The following is a 26256-nucleotide window of genomic DNA, read 5'->3' as shown; positions in this document are numbered from 1 at the left end:
ATATTAATTATTGGCTGCCATCATTAAAACCAAACTATGATCAAAGTCAAACCTGCATCAAATCCTGAAGAGGACAATACTGCCCTGTACGTAAAGCAATTTCACGTGTGCCTCATCCCTCAGGCTCTTCTCACAGCCAAGGTAGATGAACAGCTGTCTCTTAATTTTGTCTTCATCTTCGTGCCGCTATGGATAGGCCTGCTTGCTGTGCTACTTTCATCCTGCTGTTTGCGCGGAGGAAATCGCTGTAAGTCATTTGGGGGCTACATGTGGATAAACAGGAATCGAGTCGGCTGAAAGGGTTTCTTTTGTCTAAAATCGTGTCTCTTAAGGTATACGAAATTATGTATACTGTGTATTGAGATTAGAGCACTTGATAATAATTCTGCTTTTCATGCCAAGTGTTATTGTACAATCCTCTGTGATAGGTGGACCAGACATCTGGTTCATCGAATATGGCATTTTATGAAGGTACATACTTTGACATCTTGAACTTTGACCTCTACAGGGTGGTTCGGGTTACGGCAATCCTTTTGCCCTTTTCTTCTTGACATGCTCCCATGCCTACGTGAGTTTGCCAATGTGGGTTACTCTTGGCATGACCCGAGCAATGAAACTAATGATGACTCCGAACTTGTGGCAGTCCAACCAACTGTCCCAGCATTGCAAAAACCCCTTGCCTCGCCTGACGGAGCATGGACAGTAGCCGCTGGCTCGGGTTTGCCAGGTTCATTCCGTGACCCTGCAATCTTCCCTCCACGACTCTTCCTGGATATTCCTGACTGATCTAGAAGAGGAGGCTGAGCTGAGTCTGGTTGTTCCTGAATTGAGCTGTGGACTTGTCGAGATCCAAGCAGCTGTTCTGGAATGCATACATCAATTTTTTTTTAACAAAGCTTATGTCTTGTTTGTTTGGTTTTTAATACAATAAAGAGCAGAGAAGTTTCACAACTTGCAGGGATACCAACATCAACTCGAGTGCAATTTATATTGTACTTCATTTGTGTCTATTGTTGATTTGCTTTCATCACCATACTCTTTGCAGAGCCTTGGTGCTGCAGAAAGTTTCTTAGCAAGGGGTATACTGGGTGGTTTGCCATTGCTTTCCCAGTGTTTTGCCCGTACTCTATCCTTTTATATACTGAGCGTCGAGCAAGGAAGCAGCACATACCATTTTTTAAGTTTTTGGTGCGAGTCGGACGGGGTTTGAACCATCGGTCCCAGACTCAGAGTGGACACTAACCATTGCACCGTCAAGTCTGGTTTTTGTGTCGATACAAATATGAAATTATTTTTCATTGACGAGTTATTTTGATATTTATCGAGCCATGACCATCTCATATTCAAGAAGACCCATTGGCATGCAAAAGCGCATCTCTTTCGAAGTCCAGGGCCTCGTAACGTCACTTTTATATGATGATTTTCATGTATCCATCTGTTTTTGAACTGGTGCAGTAGAGCACAGCTTGGAAGGTGTGCTCGGATTTTTTTATTTTACTCACATAACGTTAGATTATAAAATTGTGATCTTCGATTTATATTGTTCAACTCACAGTAAAACACATTGATACAACTTCTTTCGTTAAAATTTTACACATCTTATTAAATGGCCGGCATTGTTGCTGCCTTATGGTTCGTTTTATAAAGATACCTTTTTGTACGAACTGGCTTTCCCCAGCTCATTAAAATGCTTCATTTTTGGTGTGTACATCAGACCAAGATGGATGCTGATGATAGTCACTGCTGGACAGTAAAATCTTTAATTTTATTTCATCTTCCCTTCACTCCCTGCACCTGACGGAATGATCGAGGGAATGTTCGCCCCTTCATTAAATCGTTCACAACGGGCACGCAGTTGGAGAAATTCATAGATTTTGTCTCCCAAATGGCAATTTAGTGCTGAAAATTGTTTTGGGGAATTCATTTTTCACTAGCTCTGTGTTTACAAAGTTTGTAGATTGCATGAAATTTATTTTCCATATTAGCCACACTACTTTTTATGACGAAAGATTCGTCAGCGGAGAATAAATCCAACCTACTGGAAGAATAACCACAGACAGCAAGTAAAGTAGTATAGCTATATTCATTGTTTATCACATGACAACAGCACCATTCATTCCGTGCTACAAAGGGGCATAGGGCTGCCAAGGCAGTTTCATTGGCAAGGAATACAGTCCTGGACGGGACGCAGGTTACCCCGAATGGTTATTACCCCAGTTCATTGGTACTCATTTCACTGACCGTGGAAGGATGACAGGCTGAGTCAACCCCACCTGGTGTTAATTCAACGGTAAAAAACGGGGGCTCAAACTCAGGACTCTGAGATCCCAAGCCAGCCACCCTAACTACAAAGTCAAAAGCAGGCTTTATCACGTACATAAACATAATTTTTTTTTTCCTGTGCTTTCTCGATATTCCAGGAAGAATCTGGATTTGGTGTGTTGAATTTTAAACCAACTTTTACATAGGCCACATATTCTTGTGCCTCGCTCATTGTTTATTGTACCAGTCATAAACACAGATACCAATGAGGTAGCACACTGAAAGTTCTTACACCCATTTGCAGGGATTGCCTTTCCCCAAGTATTTACAATGAAAATGCTGCCTTGTGAACTCGATATTAAAATGCAAGATGACAACCTCTTCCTCGTGATAGTTCCAAGAAGGTACCTGAAACTGCTCCTCTTCTTAGTCACTTGAGCTCTCTTTAAGCTCCAAAAGTTGTTCCAAAATTTGCCTCTGTCCCTGCCTCAACATCAGCGCTTGCTTCCAGCGCTCCCTGTGTATTGCCAAGTTCTTTCCCTGCATTTTGCACTCCTGTGGGAAAATGGCAAACGTGGCCAAGGTTTTCCGAATCCCGCACAGCAGCAAGTCAAGCCAAGCTTTGGGCAGGTTCAGTATTGCATCATTGCTTAGCAAAGTGTCATCGTCTTTCAAAACCTCTTTCTTCCAGCATTGATGCTTGCAATACACACCAAATTGGACCTTGGGCATGCTGAGCACCTGGGCAAGGTTTAGGATGAAAATGTTTTTACAATTTACAACTTGACTCTCTTATTGGGTATTGTATGTTTTCACATCCCATCCAGTACAATACATGAGGATGAGATGTCATCAAATCAAAAATTTGACCTTTACACAAAGCAACAATATATTATACATTTTGATTTAAAAAGTAACTTGAGGGACCTCACAAAACATTTTCCACTGACCTTTAACACTTGTTCAAGCTTCCCAGCCGAGTGCACACCATGCCAGCCCACCATAATGCCCTCATCAACTGCAGTCAGCTGGGATAACAGTCGCCACTTCCTTCTGAGTAACTTGCACTCTTTTGGACCTTGTCCTGAACATGTGGTATGCATTGGTTAACTTGCCATTGTGTCACATAGCTTGGCATGAAGGGTACGATCTAAATGATAATATACTCTCCACCATTAAAAAAAACAAAACATGTAGATATGATCATTTAATTCTTGCAAAAACGGTTCCAACGTTCATTCCAAGTCCCTTTTTGGCACGAGGGATGTGCAGAACACTTGACTGCAAGTTTCAGTGAAACGTAGTCATACACCCTTGGGTTAGAGGTTATATGAGGAATTCTGAGCAAATGAGTACTACGAAGATGTTGGTCTGAATGTGTAGGCTCGATGGGCCTAATGGCCTCCTCTGTTGAAGTTCCTTGTAAAATCCACAAGGTGTGAGGAGACGGTATAGCTGGCTTTGACGTCCATTCCAAAAGGACAGTACAGTGTTGCGTCATGATGCAAAACTACCCGTAAAAGCACCTGGCTGACATTTTGCAGTCTCATCTTATTATTATTATTGGAAATAAAACAAGATTGCATAACTCAAAGGTGAGTATGCTACCGGAAAAATAGGTATCTGGACTATAAAATAACAGGTATCAACAAATGGCATTGTTTACCATTAATATTATTTTTCTTTAAATCAGCTGATTGCCTGGCATCAGCAGTTAAAAATAATGCAAAAAATACTCCATTGCAATATTTACAAATTACCAATTTCGAGGCAAAAAAGCAGAAATGAATATGGGCTGGAGAGCCATCTGTGTCCGAATACTGACCGTGCAGAGCACTGCGGAGCAGTGTAATCCAGGGGACACGTGCAGTGTCATTGGGGTTTGTACTGCCTGGCTCAGTAAAGCCATACATGTGCAAGAGTTGCGAGTTCGCCAGCTGACCATACGTGTTAAACACTTCCTCTCCATCTGCTATTGCACGGACTGCAACCATTTTGAGCACGTCCTGTTGGGACACATGAGAGCATGCTTCGATCCACAAGCAGTTGTGCCGATAACCCAATAAATCAATGTGGTTGTTCCAACAGGTAGATTTCGACCTTTTGAAAGCTGTAGAGTTTCTATTGTGTGGCTGAAATTATGAACGCAACATTCTAGAAATAACCATGCAGTTTTCATTCCTGCGTACGTAACTTATTTAAGGGTAGGTGATATGTTACTGTACACATGTACCCATTACAATCATAAGGTACACAAATGTGAAAATAGGACCACGCGTCCTTAAGCTTAGCTGGATCAGGAGCAACAGTCACTTAAACCCTTCACAGACCCCCTTAGACCGTTTTTTTTTTAAGCCGTGAACAAACTTTGGTGCATCACGGGTGATGAAGGTTCTGGTCAAGTTTCATCGAAAGCACGAAAGTATAGTTTCGGAGAAGAGAGCAAATACCTCTTTTTTTTGGGGGGGGGTCAAAAAACCCCGAAGACCCCCTTAATGAGCGCAGATTTTGATGTGGTCAATACACCTTCGTTAGGCATCAGATATGAAGCTTGTGGCCAGATTTCATCAAAATCGTGTTTGGTTCAAGCGATAATGACTGAAGTGTTTACAGACTCACTCAACTCACTCACCTACGGACACTGCTCGATCGCACAAGTTCACCTGACTAAAGTCCAAGTGAGCTAAAATGTGACAATTAATAGCCATGAGATAAGCCAGTAGCAAGAACATCTGTTGATTTTGGATGTAACCAGCATCTTCACAACTCTTCTGAAGAGCTTTCTCTGGAAATGACATACATGGGGGGCAATGTTCTTATTCTTGTGTATCGCAGCTTGACTGCCGGGTAGCTATCATTTTGTTGGGGCAGGACTATGCCCGCTGATGCTGTGATGGGGGCATTATATCTCACCTACTGTGCAATATTACACATTGAATCGACAGTTGCATTGCACACATTTTGGCTCGTATCTTCTTCATTCCTACAACATTCCACTTCGATGCTCTTCTGTCCTTAAACATAGATATTTTGATGTTAATTTTTGGCCATGTCATCATGCCATTAAAAATGAACAGTGTTCCCTGTGCAGCTTTGGGTTATTGATATGCTAACTTCACCTCTGTGACGAGCATTGCCCTCTCTCTGATTTCCTTGCTGTTATCAGTCACCTTTCGTGCCGAGTGATGCACATGCAGACAAAACGGTGTTGAACAAGATCGAGCTTCATCAAAGAGCAAGGTGACAGAGGGTTAAAAAGCAAGATGCAGGCAATTGGGGTAACGATTGGACACAACAAGCAAGGGAATGAATGAATCTAGGAAAAAAAGAGAAGAGGGGAGGAAACAAAGTTACCTGCAAGTAAGATCGTTCAGTTCGGTATGGTTAATGGGGGTAGAAAATATTTTCGGTAGAGATTATTACAAGATGATGCTGCACCACCTACTTGAAGCTCTGGAAGGAAAGGGGAATGAACAGCGTAAGGAAGGCAGTTCTATAAACAGGAGAAAAGAGAAACAAAGTTGTGTGCAGTAAGCCTGGATTTCAGGAGCTTAACCAGGAAGGGATGACTGGAAGAACACTTGCATCCTGGAGTTGCTGGGAGGGTCGGGGGGATTGAGAGTGTGGAGGGAGCAATGTTTGAGACTCGACAGTCGAAAACAGAGAGACCACTGACCTGCCTGCATTGAAAGAGCAACAGCCCTTGAATTTCGGCCTCATTGCAGGTGATTCCAATAATTGGGAGCTTAAGATTCCACAGAAGCCAAGAAGAAAAGATGTGATGCTGGGGTGCCAGCCCATAGCGGAGAGCAATAATCCATTGAAGTACGGAAAGGCCTTGTAGACTGAGAGCTCTGATTTTCCATGGAAAAATTTGGCTCGATCGAGGATGCCCAGTCTGTGGCTGGCTTTGGAGGCCAGCTTTGCCATTTATTCAACCCAGGAAATTTGCGGCTGATGGTAAGGCCAAGAGGTTGAAGAAATTGAACTTCTTCCAGTGGATGACCAAAGAAATAGGTGGGTTCACTTGATCATTCCAGAGCATTAGGGTGAGACTGGAATATTTCTGGATTGAAGGATTTTGCATTTTTTCAGTCCGGTGTCTCCATACATTGGGACCAGTGTGACCACTCCATGGCTTTTTTCACAAGATCTTGGCTATTCGTTGTTCACCTTGGCGTCTTGGTTTTCTATTATCATCGCTTTTCCGAAACCTGAATTCTTGGCTTTTTTCATTGGCTCACCTTGCCATTTATGAAAATGAGGAGTGGTCACACTGATTGGGACCATACTCTATAAAGAGCGTCGGTGCAGCCGAAGCAGTCTCCTCAGCTATCAGGCACAATCCTGGATGGGTCGCCACTCTGACACAGGACACTCAAATGGCTCAATCATCCCAACAAGCTGGTACTCATTTTGCCAACCTCAGAAGAATGACAGGATGAGTCAACCCCATTGGGTATTAATTCAATGGTTGAGCGGGATTTGAACTCAGGATCCTAGGATCCCAAGCCTGCCACCCTAACCATTATGCCAACATGATTAGACACTATGTCCAGTGTCTAATCGTTTCCAAATTGGCAGAAAGATATGCAGGTGCTGTCTGCCAAGCAAAGGGTTGAGGTACTGTACAACACGATGTGGAGTCATCTGCAAAATAGAAAGGGTTTTCTAGAGCATCGAAGAGGTCATTAATGCAGATGAGGAACAAGAGAGGGTTGGAAAGGTCATTAATGTGGAACTCCAATCTCCACTGGGAGAGGGTGGGAGAGGGTTCCATTAATGGCAACACTGAATGCATGAGTGCATGAAGTCAGAAATCCAGGAATGAAGGCAGCTTTCTGTGCCACAGACAGAGAGCTTGTCAAACAAAGCAGGATGCCAGACTGTGTCTAATGTCAGAGATACGTCCAGGTAGATGGACTGAACCTCTTGATTGAGATTGAGATTGAGAGCATCGGAAGCATGGCCAGAGTTGATCAATCAGTACGGACACTCAACTCTGGACAGTTAATGGGACGATCACAATTTTGTTAGTTGCAACGATGAAAGTTTGTATACAAGAAAAAAATCCTTTAAGTAGTTATATTTGTGATTTTATTTTAAAAACTATGAGTAAAATGCAATCACCTGCTATGGTGTAAGTGTTTGGAGCAAAGATACACTGTGAGGGAAGATTGTGACTCTGCAAGGGTTAGGCTGAGAGAGCTGAGCTATTAGCTTGGCTTGTTTATTTTTGCATCAAACCTTGCACAGCTTGTTTGGAATAACCTTTTGAGCACTTACCTTGTGATGGTGGCAACTCAGAGGGAAATCCTGTTGACCATTTTAAGTAGTGTATGTTCTTGGCAAATGAAACAGCCTTATTGTCACCTAAAAGTTATCATGAACAACAAGACACTTCCTCAAGCTTCTGACATTGCTTACTATCGAAGACGTGAATGTTCAGAGAATCACAGGTGAGCTTATAGCATTGCTCTTTGAACTCGCCGTCGAGTTAGATGAGGGATAAACTTCACCATAATTAATTGATACTTTTGTAAGAATGGGCTGGGCAGGATGTCTGAGAGGCATGCACACTCACCAATAAGCTGTTTAGGCTGGGTCTGAATCCTGACCCAGCTACAAACTGTCACCCCAGTGTTTCACAGGCAAGGTGATTCATCAGTGTGTGTGCCATGTCTTGCATGGACGTTAAACTGGGCATCCCATCTGCCAGCATTTCTTGGTGGACATTGAAGATCCCATGGGGTCTTTGCGAAGGGTAGGTGAGCTATCGCCAGCACCCTGGCCAAATTCAAAATTCCTGCCTTGACTTTGTGTCAGAGTGGCGACCCGTCCAGGTTTGTAGCCTGACCCATAGAAACTGCTTCGGCAGCACCGACGCTCTGTACAAAGTACGGTTCATGATCTTATCTTCGTTAGGAAGATTTCTTGTAGAAATTGTAATTATTTATGATGATTGTGATAATGATGGTCATCAAAAGACCAAAAGCAGCTGTGAACGTCTTCAGCGTTTGTGGCTGCAGTTTTTTTTTTCTGAACATTACATTGGACATGAAGCGATGTCTCTCAAAAATTAATTTTTTTTAAAATCACAACTGCCCTTTAAAGCAGAAGTTCCCAACCTCTTCCTCAATCTTTATTACCCCCCCACCCCCATTAACCTTTCCTAACCCAACAATCTTACTTTTGCTAGTTTTTGTGTTTCCTCCCATCCTTTCCTCTTATCCTGCTCGTTCATTCCCTTCAAGGTTGTCCCACTGTCAAGATAGATCAACCTTGCTCTTCCATGAGCCTTGGTCCTGTTAAAGAACAAAAAATAAAAATTTCCATCATTTTACTTTGTAGTAATTATTCGACTGAGGCCAAGCGAAGCAAGGTCGAGGCTGTTTATTCCTGATATGTGAAACACCCTACAACTCATGTCGACAGAAAACAGATTTTTTTGGAACGCCAGACACATTTTCCATCCAATCATCATGTAACTTTGGCCTGAACACACACGCACACGATTGCAAAACCACATCTCCCGTTGCGCAGGAGATGAGCTAATAAAGGTGAAAAAGTGAAGGTGGAAGAAAAAACAAAGTGAGGACCTCGGCCGACATTCCACAACATGGTCAAGGATGGTTGTGGATGCCTTTTACTCGTTTCATCATAATTTTGTTCCAAAACCAATATACATTCATATTTTGCACCAAATTATACTTGTGTTTGTCGGACGCGCTCAAACTTTGAAGTAATCTCGTTGGTGAAATGTCATCAAACATCGGCCAGTAACTAAGAATCTTGGGTCATTTGTAAACGATTCAAAACTCTTGGTCATTTGTTCATTTGGTCCATCCCGTTATGTATACACGTAGATGTAGGATTTGGTGATGTTACCTGCGAGAACTCCAGCTGAGCATTGTGGTTTGTCGTATGATTCAGCATGTCTGCCATGGGGACCATCACGGGTGGGTTTCGCTTCTTACCACCTCTTGATTCTTGAAAACTGAAGACAACAATCGCAATACTCATTCTTAGCAGTGTACACCTCCCAAAACTCCCAAGTGAAGTTTAATATTTCTACGTAGGACATTCCAATATTTAATGCGTATTCCCTGGATAAGAACTAATAAAGTGAGTGATGTTGTTACCTCCGCCACCGAAGGTGAAGGAGGTTATGTTTTCACCCCTTTCTGTTTGTTAGTGTACAGGATCTCAAAAAGTTGGACGGATCCGGATGAAATTTTGTAGACGGGTTCAGTGTGTGACAAGGACGAACTGATTAGATTTTGGTGACGATCCGGATATTAGAATTTGTTAAGTGATTCTTAACCATTGAGAGATAGGGCCAAAAAGGATATATTGTTGCAGATTTGGAAGTTTATCGCACTCAACATACAGGTCCGATAGCGCAGTTATTTCGGTAAGTATGTGTTTTATAGATAGCTTTTTTATAGATAGCTTCCTTCCCCTTGTCCAATGGGTAAATAAATGTCCATGCGCTGTGGAGTTATTTTGATAGTTAGGGTTTTTCTTTTATTTTTCCACCAACAAGAACTACAACAGCTGCGGACCACTACAGCTCTGCTAAAACAATGATGAGAGACCCTCTGCTCCCGGCATTCTCCACACCCCCACCCACCGATTCGCTTGGCAGGGTGCCCAGTCGAGGAAAGGTCGAGCCACGCCCAAGAAACCCTCTGCTTCCGGCATTCTCCGCGCGCTCACTAGGGGAAAGGTTATGCCCCCACCCACCGATTCGCTTGGCAGAGCGCCAAGTGGGGAAAAGGTTGAGCCCCGCCCGAGAATGATCCTCGCCTGAGTGAGCCCTGCCTGAGAATGATCCTCGCCTGAGTGAGCCCCGCTCGAGAATGATCCACGCCTGAGTGAGCCCCGCCCGAGAATTTTCCATGCCTGAGTGAGCCCCGCCCGAGAATGATCCACGCCTGAGTGAGCCCCGCTCGAGAATGATCCACGCCTGAGTGAGCCCCGCCCGAGAATGATCCACGCCTGAGTGAGCCCCGCCCGAGAATGATCCACGCCTGAGTGAGCCCCGCCCGAGAATGATCCACGCCTGAGTGAACCCCGCCCGAGAACGAATGACGCCGGAGCGGGCGTGCCGGAGAGGATAAAAAAGGGACAGAGGATCTGCGCAGGGGTCGGTCTGTCGGTGTTGGTCGAGGTAGAGGTCTTGGTCTTGTCTTGGTCATCGTCGTCAGTGTCTTCTTCCTCCTCCTCCTGATGATCAAGAGCTTGGAGACACCATCCACCACCGGAGTCGCGAGGGTGCGCGCCGTTCCTCGGAGGGATACGGAGGAGAGGCTTTGACTGCCAGGACAAGCGCCGAGCGGAGCTCGGAAGGCTGATCGCGGCTCGCCGGTGTCGGGGTTCGGCTTGCCTCTCGCTGGGGCCCGGGTCGACTCGACTTGAAGACCGCACGAGGCGGACAGATCCGAGATAGGCCTCCATAAAGACCATTTGGTCCAATCATTTTGGGTGTGTGTGTTCGTGGCACCAGTCAAGATAAGTAGTGAATTGTACAAGTGCTTTTTGCTTGTATATACGTGCCTTAATTACTCAGTTTAACTCTGCCCTTATGTGCTCCCCTCATTCCCCCTTTGTAAATAAACATTCCCATTTGTGAAATGTATCAGCTCGTTCGTGTCTATTCCTTCATTGACTTAGCGTGCTGCGTGCTGGGAAATTAGCCAGGTCGTTGTGCCGTTGTAACGGGATATTTGGGACCGACGGATCTCGGCGATCAAACCGCTCGGATCACACACGGTTCGAGTACGCTAAGCGGCTCGTTCTGTACGGGTGCCGTCGAGGGTGAATTTCCCCGGTAGGTTGGACCACGTGGGTATTTAAGTAAATTGAAATTGGCAATCGACCCTACCCCACGTAGTGTGTCTATTGGCGAATTTCGGTCCAATAAGGGACCCGTACTCTTCAGACTTTTCCGAAGAGTACGATCTGAATTCCGGGCAATCGGTTGGGCCGACTCTACAGCTCCATCTTGCGGTCGTGCTCGCGGCCAACGCCTGGCCCCGCAACAATATAGCACGATATCTCAAAAAGTTGTGGACGGAATCGGAGGAAACTTGGACACGTTGGGTGTGTGACAAGGATGAAGCTGCTCGATTTTGGTGAAGATGCGAATCTGGATCCGACTACTAGAATTATTTAATTTTTTTAAAGTGATTCTTCATCATTGAGAGATAGGGCCAAAAACAATATAGTACTGTATAGCATGGTATTTACCCTCACCGAAGGAGAGGGTATTGCATTTGGGTCCATTTGTTTGTCGACACAGAACTTTCGTGTTTTTCTCCACAACCGCTTGTCAGATCGAGGCGAAATTTTTACCACAGGTGCGACTACTCATGTAGAATATTTTAATCATAATTATGTCGTAGGTAATGCGGTGTGGCAGCCATGTTGGAAAACCGGAAAAACTTTGGACCTCTGTATCCCTGAAACCGCACAAATGAGAAAATTGAAACTTGGCACATAGCAAGTACTCCTCATGGGGAATGAGTGTGATTTTTTTTTAATGACGTCATAATTGCATATGTAGAACGCCACATCCAATCAGTATGAAAAATTTTGAGGGTCATCCAGGGATAACAGATTTATGAGATTTAGGGCACCCAACTATTTCTGAAAGAGGAGCAGCAGCATGTACAGAGTTCAATGTCCAGGACAGAATCTAAACACAAGATAATCTACACGTGGTGACGAGGGGTACAAGCGAGGGGTCATTTTAAGCAAAAATGAAGCGTTTCATCGAGCGTCTTTAAAACAAGTGTCTCGACTTATCCCTCGAGTATGAAATTTATAATCTCATTTCCAAAACTATGTAGCTATGTCCAGCTGATCAAGCTCACCTGTATGCCATGACGAATGCTACGAGACGCATGTACAATTCAAGGTTGCTCCTTTCCGGTTCAAAGAGATCGGTGTGTCGAGACAGGAAGGGTGCAACAACAGTGCGGAACTCTTTCCGTATATTCTGCAGGTCTTGCGCTGTAGCTTGGACAACACCAGTTCCTCGGAGAAGCTCCCGTCGCTCGTCGCGTGGCCTACAAATTAATTTCCCAATGATTCGTTTGTTCTACAAAAAGCCTCCTTCACCCTCCAGCAGAGTTGCACAAAATGGTAACTACCGGTATTTATTAAAGCTATGATGAAGGAAGGCACAGTACAGCAAGAAGAGAACATTCCTTCAATGTTTTGATCCCTCACTTCATCAAATTTGATAACATTATATGCTTGATTGCTCACTCACCAAAACATGGGAAGGTCTGCTTGCACAAAGTTAGGCCAAAGGGCAATGTAGGGTGCCCACGGAGAATCCAGGTGACTCGACTCGTACATTAATGTGAGGAGCAGTGGTACCCAACGAGAGCGGCTGCGCAGCGAGGGGGATTCTGCAGACAGTGAATAAGAGCTTTTTGCAGACCGAAAGAAGTGTCACAATTATTTTGTAAGAAATTGATTAAATACTTCTTCTTTTTTGTGATGTAACAATCGCCATGAGTGATGAGCATGTGGTGCTTGTGATACCGGTGGTCAGTAGCTGATGGATGTCAGTGTTGGAATGACTGAGCACAGCTGGCCTTGGCACCACAAACAGCACTTCTCCACTGGCGATTGGTTTGACTGCCAGCATCCCGTAGCCAGCTGCCACGCCGTGTATGCTCAAGCACACCTACCAATGAGAGCAACCACGATTGGAATGCCGAGACATATGTGTATGAACATTCTCAGTATATCACGAGACATGTAGTGGAATTGTGTGGTTGTATTTTTTAAACGGTATAATTTAGTTATATTGTTGGTATAATTAATGCCACAAATATGGAATCAAATATAATGGTTATCATATTACACGTATCGCAACATGTCAAATTCACGTGAATGATATCAGAAAATTCACAATTTCAGTCAATAATATTCAATACTGATTTATTACTGTGAAAGATTTCTTCTTCTTCTTCCTTTTCAATGGCCACATTTATTTTTATTCCCACGTTCTTGTGGGGTTGTATTGGCCGGCGGAAGTTTTGGCTCTGGTCTTTCACAAACCTGCCGGCCAATGTTCAGCTAAGGTTAGGGCAGCAATTTGGAATATGTTCATAGTGTCGGCGATATCTCACACACTCTTCGCCAAGGACACCGTGGAATGTTAAACATCCATCAACTAACGTTAGCAGACAGGACAGCCAGTTTAACGTCCGTTCGAGGGACGGCACACACATTGATGAATCACTCTGTCTGTGAAACACCGGGATGACAGTTTACAGCTGGGTCGAGATTCAAACCCAGGCAAGAGAGCTTAGAGGCGAGTGTGCATATATATATATATATATATATATATATATATATATATATATATATATATATATATATATATATATATATATATATATATATATATATATATATATATATATATATATATATATATATGGATATCTCAAAACGTTGTGGACGGAATCAGACGAAACTTGATGGACGGGTTGGGTGTGTGACGACGAGTTGATTCAATTTTGGTGAAGATCTGGATCCAGATCCAAGATTTTCAATTTCATGAGTGATAGGGCTAAAAATAATCGATATAATAAATAGCACAATATTTCAAAAAGTTGTGGACGAGTTATGACAAAACGAGTTGGACGAGTTAGTTCGGTGAGGACAACAAGCTGAATAGATTTTGGTTTCGGCCCGGATTCTGGCCTATCAGTGGGATACAAAATGTGAACTGTTCAGCCTGGTGGAGGTACGTGCTCTACCGAGTGCCGTTCTAGTTACCCAGCGCGCGCAAAGCAAAAAGCGGGGTTAAGCAATCGGTAGCGTACGTACATCGAAAATCATTCAACGGAGGAATTTGAAACTTTACCACATGTTACATGACTATTTGATATAGTGCATATTACTTGGATGATGCACGCCCCTCAGAACTTACATGGTGAATTAAACAAAGCCTAATGCACAGAAACAATGTCACTTCCTCACGTTAGATATTAGAATCATTGTAATCGCTTCAGCCTTTATTGTGCTCGGTTCGTGAAAAAGGCAAAGAAGAAGAAGTACAATTTGGCATTTTAATGATCTCCTGATTTATATTGTTATGTTTGTGGGATAGATGGAGGAATTTCTTCGGAAAGTTAGGATTGTATCGAGTAGTTTGGTCCGTGGACGTGTCTGAAACATCTCGATGTAATTAAGTAGGAAACTGTGAGCTTAAGTGTTACATGTCACCACACATGCGGTGGTGCTGTGTTAATTAGGAAGGGATTAAGGCCAATTTCTCCCAGTATGTGATTGCCCCCCTGTGACCTTTTCCTATGTTTTTGCATTTCAAGACAGGTGATAAAAAGGAATCACATCCTTGGAACAACAACAACCGAGCTGCACGTCCAAGCAGGCGAAAACCCCACCTCCAGGAATGACAACGAGCGAGATCACACCCCTGGGGTGGATGATGGACGGGGCGACGTCAGAGAAACAAAGCAGGACCGGCAGTCGGGACACAAGGAGGAGCATGAAGGGAGGTCATGTGAGGAACGCGATTGAGACAGAGGCTCTGGTTGGCCATCCTCAACACGATGGGAAAAGGCAGTGCGAATCCTGTTGTTCGGTTGTGTGAATTTGCACGCGTGATGGAGCACAAAGCTAGCTATTGACTGTTTGGCTGGGTCGTGTGAGACCACGCCTTGGAGCCTCGTGTTGTGCCATCGGGGAAGAAAGCAGCGGCATTTTGCTGAGGAGCGGCATCGGCAAGTGTGATCGTGAAAAGAGACTGTATGGCGGTTCCTGGGCCCTTAATGAAGGGACCATCCATCCGAATTGCCTCCCATAAGCTACCCACCGAGAGAGCGGCTGGGCTCCATTTTGGGCACCGTTTTCCCGCACAGTGACGACACGGGTTGGCGAACATCAAGCTCCAGAAACTCATCTCTGGGCACAGAGCTAAGTGCCAGGAGAAAGGGAGGATTTTTCTTTTATTTATTCTGTCCCCTTGTCTGTATTAAAGTCAATGAAGAGGTGCCTCAAATCGGAACTTAGTTTTACCTCAGGTTTCATTATTAGTCCAGGAGCAATACCCAGGTCTAACATGATGACGTCGCCCATACAGTACTTATTTGTCATGTCTTTTTTTTCAGATTGAAAAATACCTCAGCAACCTACCCAGGCCTGTTGTAGTCATGAATTGTGGTATAAGTAATATGCAAAATGGGTTAAAACATTCCAAGTGGAGGTGACAATTGTATGCATTTTCGCTAAAGCCAATTTTAGGAGTTTTAATGTTTTTATACATGTGTTAGCTGATATATGTGTATCCATGGTGGTTAATATATCATAAAATAATAGTATGAACCAAAAACAACCAAATTCATCATGTGCACTTCAACCAGAAAACAAGTTTGTATGACAATATTCATGAGCGGTTAATTGTACTAAAGTTGGATTTATCCTCCTGAAATAGAAATTGCAATGATCTTATATCCTCTTTTATATTATGTTTATGATAATCTGTAAAATGTATTGCTAATAGTGAAACCTATCGAGAGGTCCCTCCCATGAGCCACCACCTTCTCCTGAAAGGCCACCTAAATTTGGCTATACTGGCACTTTTACATGAAAACAGACTGCTCATGAGAGATCACCCCTTCTGTAAAGTCAGTCTTTTGTGACATTTTGGATGACTTCTCAAAAGAGGTTTCACTATATTAATCATTTTTATTGTAAGATTAGTAATATAATGTGGTCAATCAATTTTGTCTTGATCAATTTCCACAGACCAGATTGTGAAAAAGATCACTGGTAGACAAGACGTACCTGTTATCTCCAACACTAATACTGTATCTATTTACTTTCCAATGACCGATTTTTTTTTTCAAGGGATTACCCAGTTTTTTTTTTAAGCTAATAATTATTACAGCATACAATTCTGGAAACCAGGAAAGCAAAAAACGATGGAATCTCCCATAATGTAGATATCGATAACAGTGGTAATTATACATTTTATAACTTACAATCTTTCACGACAAGGAATACACCGAAAGTACAGTTATTTAAGATTTTCAACTAACATTAGATAAGTTAATTATTCTCTAGTTTTTCAAAATACCACATGCAGCTAAATTAATTGAAATGTTACATGCATCTTTGTAAAAAAAAAACATGTTATCAATACTTATCATATGTTTTTCAGATAGAATCATGATGGACAGCCACAGCAGTAGTGATGACCAGTCAACTCTTTGCCTTCTTCCAACAAAGCGGGTGAAAACAACTGACTGGAACAAGTGTGTGATATGCCAGACTTATAACTCTGAGACTATTAGTGGTGCAACAGAAACTGGCATCAACTAGTTTCAAGATGCAATGCAGCAAAGACAGGATGAAATCAGCGATAGACTGAAACTAGAAAACCTGTTTGAGCTCAACATTGTCTGGCACAGAAACTGTTATGCTAAATATACAAGTGCACAAAATTTAAGGTATGTAAAGAAAAGACCCTTCAAGCAAGCATTGGAAGCCAATGTAGAAGACAATGACAGGCAGGATGATGAGCAAAGAAGGTCATCAAGATTTTGCACTTCTGGAATGGACTGGTCTATGTGCATATTTTGCCAACAAAAAGAGCCACAAAAAAGTCACCAAGCCGTTCTCTGCAGCAACATCAATTTGGTTTCAGACCAGGTCACTCTTCCCTGAATATGCTGCTTCTGCTCTCCCATCAATGGATGGAGGTCCTCAATGCCAGACAGGAAATCCGAGCCGTATCCCTGGACATATCACGTGCTTTTGACACAATCTGGCACCCTGCCCGACTCACCAAACTCTCTACCCATGGTATCCAAGGCCATCTCCACTCATGGCTCGCAGACTTCCTCTCCTGTCGCAGTCACCGTGTGGCCCAAAATGGAGTTCTTTCATCCCCCCTTCCTGTCCAGGCTGGAGTTCCTCAAGGTAGCGTTCTGGGCCCTGTTCTTTTTCTGGTTTTCATCAATGATCTCTCCGACTCTCTGGAAAATCCTCTATTTCTCTTTGCTGATGACTCCACCCTCTGCCGTACCATCTGTCATCCCTCAGACCGGCAAGCAGCAGCTTCTTTGCTCACTGCAGATCTGGATAAAATCACAAACTGGTCCAACACGTGGAACATGTCCTTCAATCCGGACAAATCTCACACTCTCACTATGACTCTTCGAAAGGACCGTTTAGAAAACCCCCCATCCACTTTCTCAACGATCCTCTGGAAGAAGTCCTTTCTTTCAAGCTTCTGGGTCTCACTATCTGCCATGACCTTTCCTTGGAAAGCCACATTTCAAACCTTGCCTCCAAAGCCAGTCGCCGACTGGGAATCCTCCGTTGTGCAAAGTCCTTCCTCGGCCCTCTTGAGCTCCTGAGCACTTACAAAGCTTTTGTCCGTAGCCTGTTGGAGTACTGCTCTCCCCTCTGAGCTGGTGCTCCTGCCTCCCACCTTTCTCGGCTTCACGCTGTCGAAACCAGGGCATTTAGGATCATCGGCATCTCCCGCAATGAAGCTGAGTCTTTGGGCCTCTCACTCAATCACCACAGGTTAGTCGGTGGTCTTTCTGTCTCCTTCAGTCTCCTATCCAGCCTTGCCCCCCCTGCTCTCTCTGCGATTTGTCCCCACCACATTTCCACAGGGCGCTCAAGGTCCGCCAACAACCCCCTTCTGGTAAAAATACCAAAATCACGAATCACTGCTCACCTTCACTCTTTCATTCCTCTTTTTTCCCGCCTTTGGAATAAACTCCCTCACCCTATTCTTTCCCATTCTTCCCTCTAGGCTTTCAAAACAGCTGTTCACCACCACCTCTTATCATCCCCCATCCAAATCCTCGATCTTTTCCACCCCCGATAATCCACCCAAGCCCACTTCCTTCAATTCCCCTGCTTTCCTTCCTGAAAGTCCCTGTAATGTCCATCTTCTCTTCGCCATGTTCCCCGTCCCATCCCCATCCCTCCCCTTCCACAGTTCACCTAATGTGTCTGTTCCCCACTGTTTTGTCCCTCCCACTCCCGCCCCTCTTGTCTCATGCCCCCTTGCTGTGCGTTGTGTGTTCGCTCTCACATGAGCCTCGACAAGGTATACAAAAAAAAAAAACATTCAGTGCTTGCTAGAACATACTTGATGCCGCTGAGGAACAAGGAGACAGCACCATGCTCATAAAAATCCGAGATGTGGATCTGAGAGATGTCCTCACATATGAACGGTCAGCTGTTCCATTTGCTTTGGCCCATTCCGATGGAACTCTCCAAGCAAACACCAAGAGTGCATTACTGGAGTTACTAGAGACAGACACAGAGAAGTTTCAAAGATTACTCATTTCAGAGCCACCACAAATGACTGCATTTGTAATAGATGCCATGGCAATGGTGAAAATGATCAAGGTTGTTGGAGTGACAACATTCGGTGGTTTGGCAGATAAATATTGGGAACCATTTACAAAAGCACTGAACCAAAATGACAGCAATCGAATTGACATAGTCTTTGACTGATATGATAAGAAGGATTTGATCAAAGAGCAGACACGTTTGAAACGGAGATCATCCTCATCATTGGAAATAAAAATTGCTGGAGAAAACACTCCAATACCAACCCAGTGGAACAAATTCATGAGTAATCCTGTCAATACGGCCAACCTTACAAATTTTCTTTGTGAGAAGTGGACCAACACATGGACTGCTACATTACCACCAGACAAGTTAGTTGTTCTTGCTGGAGGATTCGGTGATCCACTGAGGGTTGTAAGGCTCACATTAGGTCATTCTGAATGTCTAGATGAGCTGCACTCTGATCATGAAGAGGCAGATACACGCATGATGTTGCGTGCCTTTCATGCCTCTCAGGATCATGATAGAGTGGTTATACAATCACCAGATACAGATGTGGCAGTATTAAGTGCCTACTTCTTTTCATCCATGCATTGTCCTGAACTGTGGTTCAGAGCTGGTACAAAAGACAAGCTACGCTACTTGCCAATACATACAATAGCAAATCATCTTGGTCCATCCATGCGTGCTGCTCTTCCTGGATTCCATGCATTGACTGGATGTGACAGCACCAGTGCCTTCTCTGGAATTGGCAAGAAAAAAGGAATTTCATTTGCTCAAGGCATCTGATGAGCATCAACAATGTTTGTCTCTACTTGGAGAGAATCTCAATCTGTCTTCATTGTGTCAAGCTTCATGTGAAAAGTTGGTTTGTGCACTGTATTTCAAAAATGGTTACAGTACAACTGATGATACTAAATATTTCCTATTCTGCCAAAAGCAGAAACAAAATGAGAACTTGCCACCAACATCAAACAGTCTTGGGCATCATATTGAGAGGGCCAATTTTTAAGCATATATTTGGAAGAAATCACTCTGTGCCATTCAGAACTTGCCATCACCTGCTGGACACGGTTGGGAGCTTGTCAGTGGCATACTAAAACCACTTTTCATGTCAAAAGCACCTGCACCAACTGCCATTCTAGAGCTCATTTCATGCAAATGCAAAAAGTCTGCATGTAGGCGGAATGACTTGTGCCGATGCAAAGCAAATGGCTTAATCTGCACAGAAGCTTGTTTTTGTATGGCCGATGAACAATGTGAAAACATCCAAATCCAAGTATATTCCACTGATGACTGACACTGATGAATAATTGTGAGCAAAACCAGAAATTCTTGAGTCTCATGGGATTGACTGATTTTATTCAAAACCTCGAGCTGAGCTGTTCCACGTTCCAATCTCTCATTCTATGGATAACTGAAAATGTTTCCTATATATAGGTAAAATTCATACAAACTTATCCAATAACTAAGAACAATAACATTGTATTCATATAGCATTGAATCGTTTTTATGCACATGTCTCAGAAGACAAAATAAAAGAGGATCCAATTTTGATACTGTTTCGCATCTGTGTGTATCCCAAAAATACATTTGGTAACCCTGTTTTCTCGTTGATTTGAACATAACAAATTTTGTAGAGCCATTGAAAATGTGTAAAATCAGTTTTTGCTAATAACTGATAATATATTAGCCATTTCTGGCATCCTAAACATACACTAAAACACTAGAAATCCTAAAACTTGCTTTCACAAAACAAGTTAAATTGCAACCTACCCCTGGTATGTTTCCACCCTCACAGCAAATTACTTGTACCACAATCCAGGACTACAACATGCCTGGATATATTCCTTCGGTATGTCCCAAGCTGGAAAAAGTCAAACCAAATAAGTACTAGATGGGCTACGTTTTCATATTTCTAGGCCTTGTATGAGATTTGGCTCCTGGACTACATTACCCGTTTTGATTTATCTTCATTATGAGCCTGATGTTGGCTTAGTGGTTAGGGTGGTAGCTTGGGATCCTTGGGGTGCTGAGTTTGAGCCCCGCTGGCCACTGAATTAACATCAGGGGGATTGACTCAGCCTGTCATCCTTCCGAGGTCGGCGAAATGAGCACCAGTATACTGGTAATTATCCCTGCGTGTCGAAGGCGACTCAAGGGTTGGCGTCAGGACGGGCACCCGGCCGTCAAAACATTACCACAAGAAAGGGTACCATGATTGGAGCCTGCAAAAAGATGACCCCTGCTCAGGGAAAAAGGCTTTAAAATGGTGTGATGATGGTTTATCTCCATTATAAACATTCAATTTCTGTTATTAAACCCCATATTTATTAAGATTGCTTGTGTCTGTCTATTTGTTGTGGGTTTGAGTACAAACCCTTGTGCTTCTGTCCTGGTCAGTGCATCTGGTAAGTGTTTGCTGCCCCCGTCCCGCGCGCGCACCTCCAGGGTAGAACTGTTTGACTATCCGTACAGGTGGGTCTTAACCCCATGGACACAACAATACTTCAGCGATCTATTCTGGCATCATTATCAGCCTTAGTAGTTTTTTTGTTTTTTTTTTGTATACCTTGGTCGAGGCTCGTATGAGAGCTAACACACAACTCACAGCAAGGGGGCATGAGACAAGAGGGGTGGGAGTGGAAGGGACAAAACAGTGGGGAACAGACACATTAGGTGAACTGTGGAAGGGAGAGGGATGGGGATGGGACAGGGAACATGGTGAAGAGAAGATGGACATTACAGGGACTTTCAGGAAGGAGAGCAGGGGAATTGAAGGAAGTGGGCTTGGGTGGATTATCGGGGGTAGAAAAGATCGAGGATTTGGATGGGGGAAGATAAGAGGTGGTGGTGAACAGCTGTTTTGAAAGCCTGGAGGGAAGAATGGGAAAGAATAGAGTGAGGAAGTTTATTCCAAAGGCGGGAAAAAAGAGGAATGAAAGAGTGAAGATGAGCAGTGATTCGTGATTTTGGTAGTTTTACCAGAAGGGGGTTGTTGGTGGACCTTGAGCGCCCTGTGGAAATGTGGTGGGGACAAATCGCAGAGAGAGCAGGGGGGGCAAGGCTGGAGAGGAGTCGGTAGAAGACAAAAAGACCACCGACCAACCTGCGGTGATTGAGTGAGAGGCCCAAAGACTCAGCTTCATTGCGGGAGATGCCGATGATCTTAAATGCCCTGGTTTCAACAGCGTGAAGCCGAGAAAGGTGGGAGGCAGGAGCACCATCCCAGAGGGGAGAGCAGTACTCCATCAGGCTACGGACAAAAGCTTTGTAAGTGGTCAGGAGCTCAAGAGGGCCGAGGAAGGACTTTGCACGACGGAGGATTCCCAGTCGGCGACTGGCTTTTGAGGCGAGGTTGGAAATGTGACTTTCCCAGGAAAGGTCATGGCAGATAGTGAGACACAGAAGCTTCAAAGAAAAGACTTCTTCCAGAGGATTGTTGAGAAAGTGGATGGGGGGGTTTTCTAAACGGTCCTTTCGAAGAGACATAGTGAGAGTCTGAGATTTGTCCGGATTTAAAGACATGTTCCATGTGTTGGACCAGTTTGTGATTTTGTCCAGATCTGCAGTGACCGAAGAAGCTGCTGTTTGCCGGTCTGAGGGATGACAGATGGTACGGCAGAGGGTGGAGTTGTCGGCAAAGAGAAATAGAGGATTTTCCAGAGAGTCCGAGAGATCATTGATGAAAACCAGAAAAAGAACAGGGCCCAGAACGCTACCTTGAGGAACTCCAGCCTGGACAAGAAGAGGGGATGAAAGAACTCCATTTAGGGCCACACGTTGACTGCGACAGGAGAGGAAGTCTGCGAGCCATGAGTGGAGATGGCCTTGAATAAAATGGGAAGAGAGTTTGGTGAGTAGTGCAGGGTGCCAGACTGTGTCAAAAGCACGTGATATGTCCAGGGATACGGCTCGGATTTCCTGTCTGGCATTGAGGACCTCCATCCATTGATGGGAGAGCAGAAGCAGCATGTCCAGGGTAGAGTGACCTGGTCTGAAACCAAATTGATGATTGGAAATGAGGAAGGATTTCATGTCTGAAGCGATGATGGATTCCATAACCTTGCTGATGATTGGGAGAAGGCTGATTGGTCTGTAGTTACAGGGATCTGTTTTTGTACCTTTTTGTGCAGGGCAGTGATGTTAGCAGATTTCCAAGCAGATGGCACATGACCTTGGGCAAATGAGAGGGTGAATAGAACAGAGAGAGGGTGAGCAAGAGCAGAAGAGCAGGCTTTGAGGACACGTGGGCTGATGACGTCTGGACCGGTTGCAGAATCTGACTCGTGGTTTGAAAGCAAGCTCTCCACCTTGTCAGGAGAAAAGGATACAGAGTCCAGGGACAGTTGGGTGCGACTGGGTAAAGTGGGTAGAGATAGTGATGGGTTTAGGACACAAGATTTAGCTGCAAACACCGAGTTTAGACATTCAGCTTTATCACGTGTGGAATCAGCAGTGCGGCCATTTGAGGTAAGGGAGGGGATGGAGGGGGAACATACACCAGAAACAGATTTGATTAAACGCCACCAGGATTTTGAGGAGGGAGAGAGGTTTGAGAGTTCAGACTTGAGATGAGAAAGATGTTGTTTTCTAGCTCTCCTGAGGGTAGATACACACTTGTTCCGAGCTTTGTGGAAGGAACTGAGATTGCCCTCAGTTGGGTTTGCTTTCCATGAGGCAAAGGCAAGTTGTTTCAGGACAACTGCCTCGCCACAAGCTTCAGTAAACCAAGGGCGGGAGGAAGGGTAGGACAACTGAACACGAGAGGGGATAAATCTGTGCATGAGGGAGAGCAAGTTCTTTGAAAGAATTCCCAGGATGAGTTGATGTTTGAGAAAGTAGTGATAGGAGACCAGTCTGTAAAACACTCGAGAACGAGAATAACAGCTCCTTTGTAAAGGCTTATGAATGTATTCTATCGCAGACTTTTCAAAGTATTATTTGTGCACATTTACGTCAGAAGTGTCGAGAGATGCAATTACAAATTTACTGCCAGAAGAGACGACTCACACCGAGTTCTTCTCAAGAACCTCGTGCCTGCGTGGGGTTGAAATACTGAAGGACCTCCTCGGGGACCAGACCTCCTGTCAAAATCGTGGGTCATAAAGTGTAACCTACTTCTACATTCGTGCTTTGCATATTCGCAATTTGTTTTTATTGTTGTTGTCGTTTTTTTTAACATTTCAAGACTGGTCTCCTCTGTCCACCTGGGAAATTGCAAATCAGCTGACATCACAGCATGACATAAAAAGGTACAAAAACAGATCCCCTTAACTACAGCTCAATTAACTTACTGTACTTCCAATCATCAGCAAGGTCATGGAATCTATCATCACAGTTGACATTAAATCATTCCTTTTCTCCAGCACCCTCATCTCAGGTAATCAATTTGGATTCAGACCATGTCACTCTACCTTGGACATGCCGCTTCAACTCACCCAACAATGGTGGAGGCTCTCAATATCAGACATGAGATCAGGGCTGTCTCTCTGGACATATCTTGAGCTTTTGATGCAGTCTGGCATCCTGTCTACTTATGGAATCCAAGACCAACTCCACCCTTGGATTACTGACTTCCTCATCTCTCGTAAACAGCATGTGGCTCTCAACAGAACCTTTTCATCTTCTCTCCCTGTCAAGGCTGGAGTACCCCAAGGCAGTGTTCTCAGCCCCATATTATTCCTAAATCTTCATCAATGTTCTCACTCGCTCTCTGGAAAATCCTCTTTATCTCTTTGCTGATGACTCCACTTTCTGCTGTGACATCCTTCATCCTTCTGACAGACAGGTAGCGGCCTCTTTCCTCTCCTCAGACCTTGACAAAATCACAAATTGGTCAAACTACATTTTATGTATCCATATTGTCCACCCTTTGTGTTTTCCCTTACCCCTTGTTTGCTCATCTCCATCTACCGTCTCCCTCCACCCTGCTGTTGGTGATTTCCCCTTCTCCTGCTGTTCCCCTTATGTTATGTTATGTGCCGATTTGCTCTGTGTCATCTCTTCCATGAGCCTAGACCATGTTAAAAAAAAAAATGCCTCGACATTCGTGGTAATTTTGAGGAACGTATGTCCCGCGAATTTCAGGGTCTGACAGGGGACACTATTGTATGACTACCATATAGTTTTGAATATGTTACGTTATACGGGATTTTTTTTAACCTCCACCACCAAAGGTGAAGCAGGTTATGTTTTCACCTCTTTCTGTTTGTTCGTGTACAGGATATCTCAAGAAGTTGTGGACGGATCCGGATGAAATTTTGTGGACAGGTTGGGTGTGTGACAAGGACGAACTGATTCAATTTTAGTGAAGATCCGGATCTGGATCCGACTACAAGAATTTTTTAAGTGATTCTTCATCATTGAGAGATAGGGTCAAAAATGATACATGATAGCACGATATCTAAAAAAGTTGTGGACGGATTCGGACAAAACTTGGTGGACACTTTGAGTGTGTGGCAAGGACGAATTGATTCGATTTTGGTGAAGATCCGAATCCGGATCTGGATAGGGGAATTTTTTTTTTTTTTTAAAGTAATTCTTCACCATTGAGAGATGGGGCCAAAAACGACATTGTACTGTATGGCATGATCTTACAAACATGTATTGATTGGGCCTGACATGTTCTCGGGGGTCAGGCATTACGTGGCGGAGGTTTGTGATCTACCGAGTGCCCTTCTCGTCTTTCAAGTGATGGTGTCCGACTCCTGAGACGTGTACGAGTACGAGCGCTTAATGACAAGGATTTTTGCATTGGGGTGGGGGGGAGTAGAGAGATGGAGAAAGAATGTTTCAAATGGGGAGGGGTCGGCGGGACGCAGATGGGGAGGGGTCGGGGGACGCAGATGGGGAGGGGTCGGGGGACGCAGATGGGGAGGGGTCGGGGGACGCAGATGGGGAGGGGTCGGGGGACGCAGATGGGGAGGGGTCGGGGGACGCAGATGGGGAGGGGTCGGGGGACGCAGATGGGGAGGGGTCGGGGGACGGAGATGGGGAGGGGTCGGGGGACGGAGATGGGGAGGGGTCGGAGGGACGTAGATGGGGAGGGGTCGGGGGACGTAGATGGGGAGGGGTCGGGGGGACAAAGATGGGGAGGGGTCGGGGGGACGTAGATGGGGAGGGGCGTAGAGGGGAGGGGGCGTAGAGGGGAGGGGGCGTAGAGGGGGAGGGGGGACGTAGATGGGGAGGGGTCGGGGGGGAGCGTTTCGGGAGTTATACAACATATACAAATGATCTCGATCAAACCAATTAATTGTCCTGCTATGTGTTTAAATTTTAAAATGACAAGTAAAGTAAATGATTGTCGTCGTTCGGATAAAAAGACAAATCTCATTTCGTACCTTCGGACTCATTTTCAGATGAACTTGCTCGCACCAAGTGAGGAAATGTTTGAGCCTCGCCTCAGGTGTTTCAGAACACATCGCTACGGACGTTAATAATAATAATAATAATAATAATAATAATAATAATAATAATAATAATAATAACAACGCTGGTTGTTAGTCCAGTACCATACATTAAAAAAATACAAATAAATCTGAATTTCACTCCATTAACAACGTGAACGTGTGGAGATCGCGATGCCGACGCTGTGGCGTCATGTGCCAACCCGGAAGTTGAAGT

The 26256-nt window shown here is 44.3% G+C and overlaps 2 protein-coding genes across 9 annotated transcripts in view; one reads left to right on the top strand and one right to left on the bottom strand.

Annotated features, from left to right (window-relative positions):
* LOC147023161 (transmembrane protein 185-like) overlaps nt 1–888 on the top strand; it is a 19241-nt gene extending 18353 nt beyond the window's left edge. For all 5 annotated transcript variants that reach the window (XM_085888306.1, XM_085888307.1, XM_085888309.1 and 2 more), the window contains 2 exons: nt 124–247; nt 509–888. In XM_085888306.1, the coding sequence (XP_085744432.1) occupies nt 124–247; nt 509–786 (402 nt within the window). In that variant the 3' untranslated portion in view covers nt 787–888. The remainder of the gene's footprint in view (nt 1–123; nt 248–508) is intronic.
* Nucleotides 123–26256, bottom strand: SETD6 (SET domain containing 6, protein lysine methyltransferase). Of its 4 annotated transcripts, XM_085888302.1 has the most exons (9): nt 25974–26253; nt 18425–18585; nt 12820–12964; nt 12542–12683; nt 12141–12335; nt 9151–9259; nt 4088–4268; nt 3213–3346; nt 123–3003 (listed from the first exon to the last, which is right to left on the bottom strand). In XM_085888302.1, exons 3-9 carry the CDS (start codon nt 12923–12925, stop codon nt 2689–2691), a joined length of 1182 nt encoding a protein of 393 aa, XP_085744428.1. In that variant the 5' UTR covers nt 12926–12964; nt 18425–18585; nt 25974–26253; the 3' UTR covers nt 123–2688. The 4 variants fall into 4 exon arrangements, with proteins under 4 accessions (XP_085744428.1, XP_085744429.1, XP_085744427.1 ...); XM_085888303.1 differs by lacking the exon at nt 18425–18585 and having other exon boundaries at nt 123–2817; nt 25974–26256; XM_085888301.1 differs by lacking the exon at nt 18425–18585 and having other exon boundaries at nt 25974–26254.

Source organism: Eptatretus burgeri, chromosome 7 (genome assembly GCF_056783735.1).
Source record: "Eptatretus burgeri isolate ZD-2024b chromosome 7, Ebu_testis_v1, whole genome shotgun sequence".
Lineage (NCBI taxonomy): Eukaryota > Metazoa > Chordata > Myxini > Myxiniformes > Myxinidae > Eptatretus > Eptatretus burgeri.
The sequence above is the reverse complement of the archived record's forward strand: the minus strand, read 5'-3'. Positions and strand labels throughout refer to the sequence as shown.